This window comes from Sycon ciliatum, chromosome 13, assembly GCF_964019385.1.
Source record: "Sycon ciliatum chromosome 13, ocSycCili1.1, whole genome shotgun sequence".
Classification (NCBI taxonomy): domain Eukaryota; kingdom Metazoa; phylum Porifera; class Calcarea; order Leucosolenida; family Sycettidae; genus Sycon; species Sycon ciliatum.
In genome coordinates, this window is record NC_088655.1 from 26074276 (window position 1) to 26088236 (window position 13961).

The 13961-nt window shown below is 49.9% G+C and overlaps 1 protein-coding gene across 2 annotated transcripts in view; it reads right to left on the reverse strand.

Moving 5' to 3' along the window:
- Nucleotides 1–13961, reverse strand: part of LOC135829884 (leucine-rich repeat serine/threonine-protein kinase 1-like) — a 65268-nt gene that overhangs the window by 1587 nt on the left and 49720 nt on the right. For both annotated transcript variants that reach the window (XM_065342268.1, XM_065342267.1), the window contains exons 36-43: nt 6804–7066; nt 5510–5707; nt 5117–5286; nt 4311–4685; nt 2798–3849; nt 2190–2318; nt 1242–1409; nt 336–481 (exon numbers count right to left, since the gene is read on the reverse strand). In XM_065342268.1, coding sequence (XP_065198340.1) covers nt 336–481; nt 1242–1409; nt 2190–2318; nt 2798–3849; nt 4311–4685; nt 5117–5286; nt 5510–5707; nt 6804–7066 — 2501 coding nt within the window. The remainder of the gene's footprint in view (nt 1–335; nt 482–1241; nt 1410–2189; nt 2319–2797; nt 3850–4310; nt 4686–5116; nt 5287–5509; nt 5708–6803; nt 7067–13961) is intronic.

Here is a 13961-nt window from a genome sequence, read left to right on the forward strand (position 1 = left end):
TCGCAACCCAAGCGCTCCACAAAAACAAACATTGGTGTGAACGAGCGCTCACAGTAAGTTCTTGAAGAACACCTATGGTAGTATCATAGACAAGCACCCACTGTGCATGCACGAATCTTCCGTATCTGGAGGCAAACTTGCACGACCAGCACATGATGTAAATACAGTGGAGCGTCGGATTTTCCACCGCCTTTTGGATTGGGCAAAGTTGCCTGATTTTCGAGGTGGTCTGATTTCTGGAAATGACCATCTCCTATGAGATATAAATGTGAAGGAAATTTTTGGAAAACTGTACAACTCAGCATTATTTTTGCTATCTGTCTCACTTAACTCACCCGCTCTTGGTGGTGTCGATAGTAGGCGTGGAACGGCGGCTGAGAGACCTCCTTGGACAGATCCATGATGAGTATGTGGCCACCACGTGTTCCGATGTACAGCTCTTGCCCGTGACAGAGCAGTGACGAGACGTAGGCTTGGTTTGCTGTAGCACGTGCGTACCAAAAGAAGACAGGAAAGACAGGACGAGGAAGGTAAGCATCCAGTGCACAAACACCTAGAAAAACTAGGTTGCAGCAGAAAGGTTCTGTGATACACACAAACTCATGCACCGGAACACACGACAACCTGCATGCACATACACACACACATACACCTTGACCTTTGACGCCCATCGCCGGAGGCGATGATAGCAATGCTACGGCAGAAGCCATAGCAACTTGTGCTGGGATTACACCATTCAACAGCTTGCAAGGCTGAAGAATTGACCGTCACTATTCAGCCTGGTCTACACCATACAGCTATTTGGAGTGACATTTTCTGGCCAGTGAATCCCTTTTTTGGTCTTTTTCATTTTTTTTTTTTTTTTTCTTTTTTTCCCGCACACACATCACACCACATACTCCGGCATGCACTGGCTGTTGGTAACCACCCAGGAGAATGAAAGAAAAGTCAGGAAGAGTCTGAGAAAGAGAAGAAAGACGTGTGTGACCATAATCGTCGGGAATCGAACCCGCAATCTATCGATTGGAAATCGCTGCACATACCACTGCACCATATGGGACACACACACACGCACACACACACACACACACACACACACACACACACACACACACACACACACACACACACACACACACACACACACACACACACACACACACACACACACACACACACACATACACACACACACACTCTCTCTCTCTCTCTCTCTCTCTCTCTTTCCATTCCGTTCTCACCTTGTCGCGGTGGCAGCTTCATAATAGCCGAGCAGTCGAGTTTGGTCACCACCGACAATGTTCTCACATCCCAGCAAAACACAACAGGACTATGGCGGACACTTCCCCAAACTGTCTGAACCAGTTGTATGTGGGTTTCATCATCGCCAACGCCACCGCCGCCTCCATCTGCATTCACATACATCACAGACACCACAGCAAGAATGATAACAGTTACAATACAACTGGCATCAACGCTCAGGTGCCAGTCACAGTTGCTTCTCTCACGACCATCTACCCACTGTCATAGTTCCTTGCTATTATTCATTTCCCCTCTTCCTCCCCTCCTCATGGTTTTACTCTATTATGGCGCGCTTTGTCTGCGTAGACGCCGAGACCTTGAAGGTCGGCAGAGCAGCCTGGCCCCGCCACCACTTCTCGCACATATTCGGGAACATAACGGTTTTTCGTACAAAAAAATAAATGTTAGCCTCGAGAATAAGGGCGGCCTGCCAGCAATAGAACTACAGTGTACCAAGGAAAGCCATCGTTGTACGGAAAAAAGGTCTCCTTGGAGAATTACATTCCACCTGACGCCTGAACAGGCATGAACGTACACTTGTTCGCTCTTATCTCTTCTCCTTTGTGAGTTGGGCGTGTGATTCTGAAGTAGAGAATTACAAAAAGAACACTTTCCTGCTGCCCCTGGGGGTAAATCCCATCAGAACTCTACTGTCCATAGGCTTACCCGTACTGTGTGTTATGTTCGCCTCTGCGTGTCCAACTCACACTCTCCAACAACACAAGGAATCCTGGAACAAACAACTGACTTCTTCATGAAACTCCAAACGTATATAAAATGAGCTCACGCGCAGGGTTGCCCTGACCCGTGGCAAAGCGGTTTCTATGACGTCACGTCCATATACACATCACTGTGTGTAGCGAAAGCTCTACTGTCCATTGGCTTACCTGTACTGTGAGTAGCAGAACTCGTGGAAGAGTTCCGACCACTTGCCGATGGCACATCGCCATCGCAACGATCATCTTGGCTGCTTGCTTGAGAGGCAGCAGAATCAGGACGGGCAGCCGTGACATCATCTATACGTTGAACAAACACACAATGATGTCATCATTCCGTGTAGAAATAGCAATGTTAGTAGTCGGGCTGATCTTTGCATGGGCATTTTTGACGCTCACACAAACGCACGCACGCATCCATGCACACACACACACACACACACACACACACACACACACACACACACACACACACACACACACACACACACACACACACACACACACACGCAAGCATCCATGCACACACACACACACATACACCACACACACACACATACACGCACACACATACACACACATACACACACACACACATACACGTAATCCCTCTCCCCACCCCCCCCCCCCCCCCCACCCCCACACATACACGTAATCCCTCTCCCCACCCCCCCCCCCCCACCCCCACACATACACGTAATCCCTCTCCCCACCCCCCCCCCCACCCCCCCCCCACACACACAACCCCCCTCCCCCCCCCCCCCCCCACACACACGTACCTTGAGTTCGTTGCTCAGAGCCGGTTGAAGATTCACGCGCACCCGAATCAGGCGTGCGGCTCTTGGGACGCTTGGCCACCATACTATCATCAACGACCGTACACCTGCGACGGGCTACAGTCGCTGCTCTGCGCAGTTGTTCGGAGTTCTCTACCGAGGAAGCCCTCAGACGGGACACACCCGACAACGGTGGCTGCAGCAGCAGCGGACTGTCGCCCAGCGAACAGGAGAAGCGCTTCTGAACGTCCGGCGAGCTCTCCGCCGAAGAGGAGCACCTAACGTCGACGCGACGCGAGTGCTGCAGGCGCGAGACCCGCGCGACCGTGCTGCAGGACAGGTTGGAGACGACCAGGTGCGCCATGTGACCCCTGTTCCTCTTCTCGGCCAGCGGGATGCCGACCTCGGTGCGCTGGCGCAGCGTCAGGCCGTCGAGGACAGCGATGCGGCCGTGATCGTGCCCGCACCAGATCTCAATGCTGCGTCCGCCGGGCCGCCGTCGAGGCTGCTGCTGCTGCTCAGTGCTATACTGGTGACCGTTCCCTTGCATATCATCCGCTCCGCCATCGCGATCATCGTCGGGGCTTGCCGCCGGCAGCAGTAGCTCAGGAGTGTTGGCGTAGCCCGCCGTCGCAGGGCCCCCGCCACGCTGGGCAGTGCTGGCGCCGATGTCATCCTGAAGAGTGGTTGTTATGCCAGTCACGTCCAGACTGCTGCTTCCAGTGCTGTCCGTGGACGACTCCAGGCCACCGGTGCCGAAGCCTTGCAGAGCCGCCGTGCAAGGCAGTCCGGCCGGGAGAGATGCGGACGCTCGTGACGACGACGTTGTGCTGGCTGCTAGCTCCTGCCCGGTGGCCTCGGCGTGCGATGTCGTTGTCGCGGACGCGCCTGACTTGGCAATGGGCGAGCGCACTCGGGTCGGTGTGCGGTTGCGAACCGTGCGGCTGAACGAGGGCATTGTGCTGCTGCGCTGGGTGAGCAGTGGGTCATCCTCGTCCTCGTGCAGTGCCGGCACCGCGATCATGCAGGCTATGGTGTCCTTGCGGGACGTGTACCTGTTGTAGCAGAGGGAGTGATGAGGCAGTGTGTGCGTGTGAGGTGGGGGTAGGTGGGGTGGGCAGGGGCAGGGGGAGAACAACAGAGAGACCGACATACCAATGGAATCAGACAGTTTCAGGTACGCAATCAATGAGAGAGAGAAAGCGACAAAATAATGGTCAAATCTCAATCTAGCAGAACACACATGACAGAGCAGAGAATGGTATTGTAAAGCCTCAATTCCCTGGGCATGGCCGGGTGGTGAATTCAATGCACTGCGCATGAACAAACATGCGAAGCATTGCCAAAGTAAGCTGCACGCATGTCACAAAAACATTCACTTAGTTTTTAGCACCAGACAGAAACTAGTACATTGGAGACAGTCTCTGCTTGATGGGTTTCGCGACCCCAGTTTCGGATTTAGCCAGCACCGGTCATTCCCCTGGATTTCTATGTCCACAGATGTGCTCAGCCTTACCTGGCCATTTCCTGCAGTTCCACCCTGTGGCTAGGCACCTGCTGTGGAGCAGTGGTGGCGGTGATTGCCATGACGTCACCGGTCAGAGTCGCCTGCGTTGCCGTGGAGAACACGGAGTAGCGATCGGCAGAGCCGGCGGTAGTAGTGGTGCTCTCACCTCCCCCCGATGATGTCGCCGATGTTCCCACCGCAGACTGAGCTGGCGGCGACGATGGCGGGTCCGACAGCATTACCGACGCTGACGACGTACGCGCAGCAGCAGCAGCGTCCGTTGCCGTTGGTTGGTGATCCTGGCCACTGTCGGTGAACGTTCCGGCGAGGCTGCGGTCTACCGTTGAGGAGTCTTGACCGCGGCCAATCTTCATGTCCTTCAGCCTGCATAATAACACAACACAAGAAGATGCAACAGATAGTGTAAATTAGAAAGATTATAGATATTATACTAGAGAGATTACTAGTACAGTTTCTTATTACAGGGTGTGACAGAGCTCTCGGCCATTGAAGAACATGTTGAGTATCACCTCCACCACTACTGATGAGCTATGTATTAGCGAAACCGCTGTCTGAAGGAATAACAGTTATCAATATCGTCTACGGAAGTGTCCTCGCAGTGGTGATGGTAGTGCGCAGGCAGTATGGTCTAGTCGGCTGAGAGTGCAGTGTAGTGGTGCCGGTGATACTCAATAGTACAGATTCGGCCAGAGAAATACGACATGAATAAAGTGGCACGACGCTGAGGCGCGCAGAGTGCTTTGTGTGTTCCCAATGCCGCATAGCCTCCGGCACTTCTAGCAGATGAGACGTACCTTTCTTGCATCGAGTAGACGCTGCCGACAGCTGATTTAGTCGAGGATCTCTGCATTCCATGTCTGGATAGCAGAGTAGCTGTGCTTCCTGCACTGCCAACGTCCGGCGATGCGGGCAGACTGGCCAGGAACAGAGGCTGGTCGTGGTACGCAATCACAATGCCATTGCCCTGCGGAAGATGAAAGATAGAAAGGACAATAATGTCCATACATGTCAGTTGCGTCACAGGGCAGTGAGAAGTGGTATGACCACGTGTACGCCCTAAACACTTCGACCTAGGTTCAGCATGCACATAATGACCATGAATGACATGCACCAGCCATCATACACATATGCGGCCGGGCACCCACTAAACGGGGGACCAACTATGCCCCTGGGCGCTGTGTACTCACCAAGGCTACGTAGACTCTCTGGTACTCGGGCACGTGTAGCATGCTGAGCACGGGGCGATCGCGGCACAGCCACTCGCGAGCCAGCGGCTGGCGTGTGGCCGCGTCCACAAACATGATGCTACCGTCCAGCATGCCCAGCCACATTATGTCGCGTACGGAGATGATGGCATAGACACAACAGCTCATGGTAAGGATATCCTGCATGCAAGCGAGAAAACAGAACACCAACAAGACAGCACACGTTTAGGTTACTATTAAACACAGTATAATCTCTCTCCCAACCTGCCCACGGTGTGCCTGGGTGGCCATGAAGTCGAGACCCCATGTTGGTGGAGCTCCTTAAGCCTCACCACCACTGCCACGATTCATGTTGTGTGTGTGTGCTTCCCCAGCCGCAGCTCATGTTTGGCATTGAAGTGGTCTTTGAAAAAAAATAGAATTATATAGCAGCAACCTTTCAAGGCGACCGCTCTGATACTGAGACCACCTGTCCCAGAAGACCACTACAACGATGAGGACCAAAGGATGCCATTTCCAGTCAAATGACTTTGCAGGGTTCTAGCCAGGTCAAGGGGGGGGGGGGGGGCATGGGAAACAGTTACCCTATATCCCATTTTTCCACTTTCCAATATTGTCTTGCCACGCCAAATGCAACGTATGGGGCGAATCCCTGACTTCACCCCAGACAAATGTGCCTTTACGAACCATCTATGCATGAAAAACACGAAAATCGGAAAATGAGTAGGGGGGGGGGGGGGTGCGGCAATATTTCACAGGGGGGGGGGGGGGGGGGGGGGCGCTGCGCCCCCCCCCCCCCCCCCCCTACCCCCCTTTGGCTAGAACCCTGCTTTGGATAAGGAGATCACCAGTTTGCCAAACTGTTTCTATGTAAGCACACTTTGTTGGCTTGCCTCACCAGCACAGGTTCCTTCTTGGAGCCCCTACTCTTCCCATTGTTGTGTTTTCCTGCTACTTCTCTCCCCTTTTCTTACGAGTAGGTTGCGTCTTCAGAAAAAAGATACAATGGGTACCGGGAGCAGGGGCGTGCTCGGCTCCCCAACTAGGGGGGTGCACGGGAGCCGAGGAGAGTCCCCCCCGCGGCCCCTCCCCCCCGGCAATTTTCTGCAATTTGTTTGCAACCTTTCTTGAATTTTAGAGCATATTTGCATACATTACAATTGCAATTACCCAGATTGAAAATTTTTGGGGGGTGCACGTGCCCCCCGTGCCCATCGCCGAGCACGCGCCTGGGGAGGCCAAAGGCAGATGGTCCTTCACACACAGGGGATCTTACCTCCCACTTGGAGCCGTGTCCTGTGTAGGTGAGCACGGTGACATTGGCAGTGTGATTGTCACCACTACAAAGCCAGAGTTCGGAATCAGACGTGTCCATTCCTGCCGCTGGCACGGTGGCCTCGCCGTTCTGCCACCTCCCCTGCTGCTGCTGCTGCTGGCGGTGGAAGCGATCGGCAGACGAGCGCATTGCTGCCGCTGCCTCCGCCGCCGCTGCAGCAGGTCCCATGGCAGACTTGGACGCAGCAGTCCCGTTGCTGTCGGCTGTGTATAGAGAAATGTGCATACAATCACAGAACGCATAGTGTCAGCAAAACGAGCAATATGAGCGATGGCCGCATGATACGAGTACATTGAAATAACATCCAACACCCCGCCGCCGCCGCCAATTCATATCTGACAGACATAAGGCCCCTGCGTTTAAAACTCCAATGAAATTTGTCTGCATTAGCTAAGAAACGACAAAATCATGCTATCAACAAACCCCAAACATCGCACATCACGCCAGAGCACAAACGAGGCGCCATTACTCGACTGTCAGCACCGTTTCAAAACACCACTGACAAAAGGCCCTCGAGAGTAGTCACGAATACTAAAACACAGGACTCTCATCAGCGTCAGTTTGCCCCAAAAATCATGGAGCTGAAGGATTCCTGCTGGCACAGAACAGCGTTTCCGTGCTTCAAAAGAAGACCGTGACAGTGTGAGTATGCGCAGAGTTTACCATGAACACATACAGTGTACTATATAGGTGCATACGTACTACGGGTGTATAGTATACAGCCATTATAAATTGACAGCAGACCGTTACAAACACAGAACGCGAGAGAGAGAGACTCGAGAGGCAATGTTTTGAAATCCCATACCCTCGTGTCACATTTGTCCCAAAACGCACCAGGAAGTATCGCAGTACACACACCTCACAACAAGAACGATGGATGCACTTGGCTGATTACGCCACTTTTGTTGTGGTCATCAGAAATGCAGGCCCCAGCGGACATTGCCTGACACACAAAACACAATACCCAGTGTAGGCACTATACTACATGTACATGTATGTACACTTTCCCCGGTGTCCCTTGTGTGTATTTTATTTTTTTATTCTTGAAGTTGATTGTTTCAACTAGGAACACACGCTTGTTGCCGAACTTGACACTTGACTGACTCACGACTGCCACGACTTCATGACTATTACCGCCGAAGTCGCAACTTCTAAGTTCGTTTTTTTATTCTTTTATTGAAAACCACAAACCTTCAGACATGTGAACGTGCACATATACATCGTACATGCGTATGACTGTATAGAGGAGGCAGCACAGAAACGGCAGTGGTGGTGAGGCCTGGGCAGCTCTCGTCCGTGCAGCCTAAGGTATATCCACTGGGCCATTTCCAATTTCCATGCACACACACACAAACGCTCACTATCGTCAGGTACACATCATACTATACCAGTTAGTAGTGGTTGTCGTGACACTGAAAACACAACAACAAAACACCACCACTTCTCACTGTGACCTGACTCCACTATAACCACACTGTCACATCCACACAGTACTCTCTTATACACTCTCTAGGTCTACACCAACCAATGAAAAGTAATACGCTGATCCGAATTTTCGGGCAAGGCAAATCTTCAGGAAACGAACAACACGAGTGTCATGCAAAATAGTGACACACAGTCAAGAAGCTCGCCACGTAACTCTATACCATGCCCATGACGGAACATTTTAGCATGCTCACGGCGTAACTCCATACCAAACTCATGACACTGATAACATGCACGCATGCACATTGCTGCATAGACATTGTGAGAGATTCATTACCGTATGTGAAACCTGCACTCGGGGATTTTCTTTCATGTTAAGCGGTTCTGCTAAACTGTACAGTGGGATTTTCTTTCATGCCATTAATCCTCACGTTTAACTGAACAGTAGGAGCCATGTACTCACACAAACAAACACTTGCGAACAGATGCACCCATACATATACAATGTTAAGCATACTGGCTGTCACACAGACATGCACACACATGCACACACATGCGCACATATGCACATGCCGCACGCACACACACACACACACACACACACACACACACACACACACACACACACACACACACACACACACACACACACGCCAAGTTAAAGCACTAGACCACCATTTGCAAACCAGGAAAAGCTCGTACGGGGAGTTACAAGCTACGAAACCGGAAAAGAAGGGCAGGGGTATCAGGCGTCGAATCCAAGTTACAACAAAATTGGCACGTGGCAGCTAACGGAACATTCCCCCTCGTTATAAAGCAAATCCAGTACCATCAGCAGAAGACCGAAACATGCAGAGTATTGCTTCTAGAATGGACTCGGATGGAAAGCTAAGGATAAATCAGATTCTGTAGGAAAGGACCAAGGATTGGTGTGACTGGTGGTGTTAATGGACATCATAGCATAACTTGTACTTCCTTGGTCCTTTTTCTTTTCTATAAGACTAGTCTTGCTTCTGTGGCAAATTTTTAAATGTCACAGTACTGTCTCTGGCGATATCAACAACACGTCAACACACCTTTGTTTATGCCAGACTGGTGATAAGCACAGTACAGGTTAAGTCAGTACTGAAGCACTTGTCAACCGCCCACAATTAGTGACTGTCATGGCACAGGGACCAGCGTTATGATTGCTTTGGTGGCTGTGCAGAAAGGACGACCTGCCAGTTGGTTTGATTACGGTGACGTTGAAACTTCTCCATTGTGCAGTTAAATCTGCGCATGCGCACGTATGCGCGCGCGTGTGTGTGTGTATGTATGTGTGTGTGTGTGCGTACGTGCCGCGTGTGTGTGCGGCATGTGCGTGTGCACGTGTGTGAATGTGTGTGCATGTGGTACCACTCAATGGCCAGTCCACTCAAAATCAGACATGCTCTATCCCTATAATCTGTACTGTGATGTCACTGTGCTGCAATGGCGCACATCAGGCCGCAGAGCCATGAACACTGTGCCCGTCAAGGTTCTGACCCTGCCAGCACCACACCTCCCTATGCACGTATCTCATTTATAAAGAAAGAGAAAGGACCAAGGAACTACAAGTTACGCTATACTGTCCACTAACACCACCAGTTACTAAACAATCAGCTCATGCGATAACATTGCACGACACTGACCGACGGTACTTGTAGTTCCTTGGTCCTTTTTCTTTCTTTCTTTATAAATGTATCCTTGGCTCTCCATTCGAGATGTATCTCATTGCACTACACTGAAAAAACTCCCATTCACTCCTCCCAAGAGGAGGTTTGATGTTAGTCTTCGGCTGAAGTAAAGGAGAATTTGATCCAACACACGCACACGCATCGAGACACAACTTGGCTAGGTAACCAAGGAGCGGCTCAGGCAGGAGTTGGGTCAAGGGGGCCAAAACACACAAGCTGGCTAGCAGTTTCTTGTGAAAGCTCACTATAATTATAACCATGTCAGATCAGGTGACATGTGGTCCGTTTCCAGGAGTGCCCCTGAGCTCCTATCTGGTTAGAATTGAGGAGCAAAAGGGTGATGAGACCTAGAGCACTCGACCGACCTGAGGTCTCGGCTTCATCATGAGTGAACTAGATGTACCAATATGGCATGAAAAAAACGAGAAAAGGGAGAGGGAGAGGAAGACCTACCAGCAACCCAGCATTCACCTACTGAGCAACCCAGCACTGCCCAGCGCTTCCCTAGCAGTCAACAACTTGCAAGTTGGAGGCATAAATTCAATCACAAACCTCAACAACACGCAACCTCCCTGCAGCTATTTGCACATGGTGACATCACAAGGAAAGGTATTGGCGGAAATGGATATCAGTATGTAGACCAATTGGGTAACGGATTTCAGAGATAAGACCATGCATCAGAGAAATAAGTAGTAGCTCTTAGCGTGGCATGTCTTCTCGTTTTCAGTGCCCTTACCACAAGAAAGAGTATTTGCGGAACTAGCTCAGTGTGTCATTAACACCTGTCGCAGTACAAACCTTGCCAAGGAGGGGGGAAACATCACACAGCGAGCAAAGACATGCCGAGAAGCCCCCCTAGCATGAGCCAAGAACAACACCTCATGGAGTAGCGATATCACCACCACCACCATCCATGAGTCGGTCATGACCAACCAGGACACAGTCATCTCTCTTGTCTGTTACACGCGCTAATCAAATCACCTCCTTCTGCGGTACAACGCCCAGTCGTTATCCGCAGAATGGGGCTGACATGGAGCAGGGAGCTGGCAGCTGGGAGAACGTTCCTAGATAAATAATCTGAGCCCCTCTCTGCACGTGCAACACAGCCTAGTAGTCATGTTCAGTGCCCATTGATAGTGTGTGAGGTCATCAACTTACTAGGCTGCACAAAAACCAATACGACTACTTGCACACAGATCAACCAGTACTAACCCATTTTCCATTGTATGGCCATTGGCCCTCTCTTCACTTTGTACAAGAAGACTTGAACTGGATTTAATTTAGTATCTATTTGCCACTTGAATGCGATTACCTATCCCCATACTTGTGGCTTCCCGCCAGAGGGCTATCTCACAGTCAAAGAGCAAAGAAAGTCGGTTTCCATGTCAGAGCTCTCTTCCGGAATAGCTTTCCAATCTGGTGCAAACCAACTCTCCAGACAGCCTCACAGAGAGCGCTAGCGCGCGGGGGAGCACAAAGCTGAGTAGGGTAACAGGTGCACACGTCCTGCCCATCCCCCTCCAGTACTGGAACACATGCATGCCATCATGCCATCATGCCCTGCTGTAGCGTAGGTGAATGCGCAGCATCATACCTAGTATTGTACTCAGTCCGGCTCCTGAGATGAAGTCAGTCACACACCAGAATGTGATTGCATGTGGTACACCTGGCGTACAGGTTCTCTGCAGATATTTTTTTAAATTTGATCCTGCCAACTGTCCTGACTGTCACATCTCTTTTCTCCTCCATGATCCCCCCAACTGTTCAAGCTCATAGAATACCACATGGCCAGACAGGCATGGGGTCCCTGCTTCAAGCTGCACTGCTACGCCAATGCAACCGTAGTAACTCCACATCTGTGTAGCCATTGGGAAAGAGAGGGTCTCAGAACAGAGCAAGCTTGCCTTCTCAGTTCTAAAAAGGTCCTGGATCCAGGGAGCATCTAGCTGTCATCGCCGGTGGTGAGAATGATGCACAAAAACACCCACTGCACCATCAGCTATCATGGCCAACCAAGAATCAACAACACACAACACGTGGATTCTACACATGGTCCAGCACTGATGTATGACTCTCAGCAGCATGCCTCTCTTCTCTGTGAATTACATAACCCTTTCACTTGTCAGCGTACTGTGGTACAATGCATGTAATGGATACATCATGCTCTGACAAGGCACACTAAACAACTAATTAGCTACTCGATGTTATCTTCCAGCCAGGGCTATCATTGGCCACTCCATATGCAAATTGCATTCAAGTTATTATCCCCACCTGCATTGCACATTGGAAATCGTTTCATGATCAATTCACTGGCTTGTACGCTCCCAGGCCACGTGGAACCCTTGAAGCACTGATCAGTATGAATATTATTCTTGTTCACGTTTTCATAATTTTATTTCAATCCATCCACTCCCCAATTCCATACATGGTAGCGCCCTGAGGCTAGCATGCCCTGTACTGTATTCTGCCACACTGATCATGTGACACGACTCATGCGATCAGCATGAACTACTTGTACTTGCTAATCAGGTGAGGACAAAGGACCGTGTATACTGTAAAAGCCATATTTATTTATAACGAAGTGCTAACTCTAACGAGTTAACGAGGAGAAACCTGTCGTTAAAAAAGAAAATCGTTATACAGAAATCGATACAATACTGTTGCTATTGAGCGTTGAGAATGAGTGAGAATCGTTACCTTTGGTACACGTAAAACAGTCAATTTTAGGAAATCGTTATATGCGTCACGTTAGAATAATGGCTTTTACAGTAGCTAGCACAGGCAACAGTGCATACGTTCCCTTTGGCCTGGGAGCATACTCGAATTTCAGAAATTTTAGGTGCTCAATATTTTCGGTATCAGGGCCAAAGGGCCAGGATAGGTGAACAGAAATTTAGGTATGGAGAAGCTGTTCCCTATTGGATTATGTGTGTGAGTGTTTTTTCGGTGTATTGAAATTTTATTTCGAGTAGGTATGAAGCATATGCACCGAAAGTACCGAAAATAAATGTACACCGAAAATTTCTGAAATTGCAGTATTTTTACTCTTGCTACATGCCAGTCTAGCGTAGGCTGTACAGCTATGCAGTGTGCATCCACTTTACTAGAACCCTAGAAGGATCCTGCACATGGGCCAAAAGGTAAACAGGCTACTGGGACCCAAGAACTACCGTGATTTCACAAATTTTCGGTGTACTTTTATTTTCGGTACTTTCGGTGCATCTGTTTCATACCTAAAATTTCAATACACCGAAAAAACACTAACTTGCATAATCCAATAGGGAAGAGCTTCTCTGTATCTAAATTTTCAGTTCAATTAACCTGGCCTTTTGCCTTCATACCGAAAATATTGAGCACCGAATATTTTCTGCAATTCGAGTAGTCTGCATGGACATCGTACTGAGACCTTAGCAGGGCCCTGCACAGGTTATCAGATGCATATCAATGCACAGGCAATGATTACATGTATGTATTGAGACCAAACTGATATAGTCTGCATACTAGTAGTAGTAGTAGATACTACGCTGATACCACAGAAGGGCCCTGTAGCCAGTGTAGGCAGTGTGTGCACTATGCGGTTCAGGCCTTATTAGATTGGTCCTGTACAGACTACTAGTATTATAATGATAAATAGGCAAGACCAAAGAACAGATTTGCAGTAGACACTAGGCTGAGACCATAGAAGAACCTTGGTCACAGTGCTCAATACACGGTGTGCAGAGCTTAGTACAAACGAAAATCCCGTGGAACAAAAGTGGTTAAATGTCTCTACTCACTAGTTTCATGCTGAAAATCAATCATCAGAAGACGCTGCAGCCCTGAGACCATAGAATGATCCTGTACAGACTGCAGACTGTAGACTGCAGGCTCTCATGATGACAGCAAAGAAAATGACTCAGTGCATAAGCCCGGCATAAGCACTATGCTGATAGTCCTGTACCCAGCTTGCTCCGGTGAA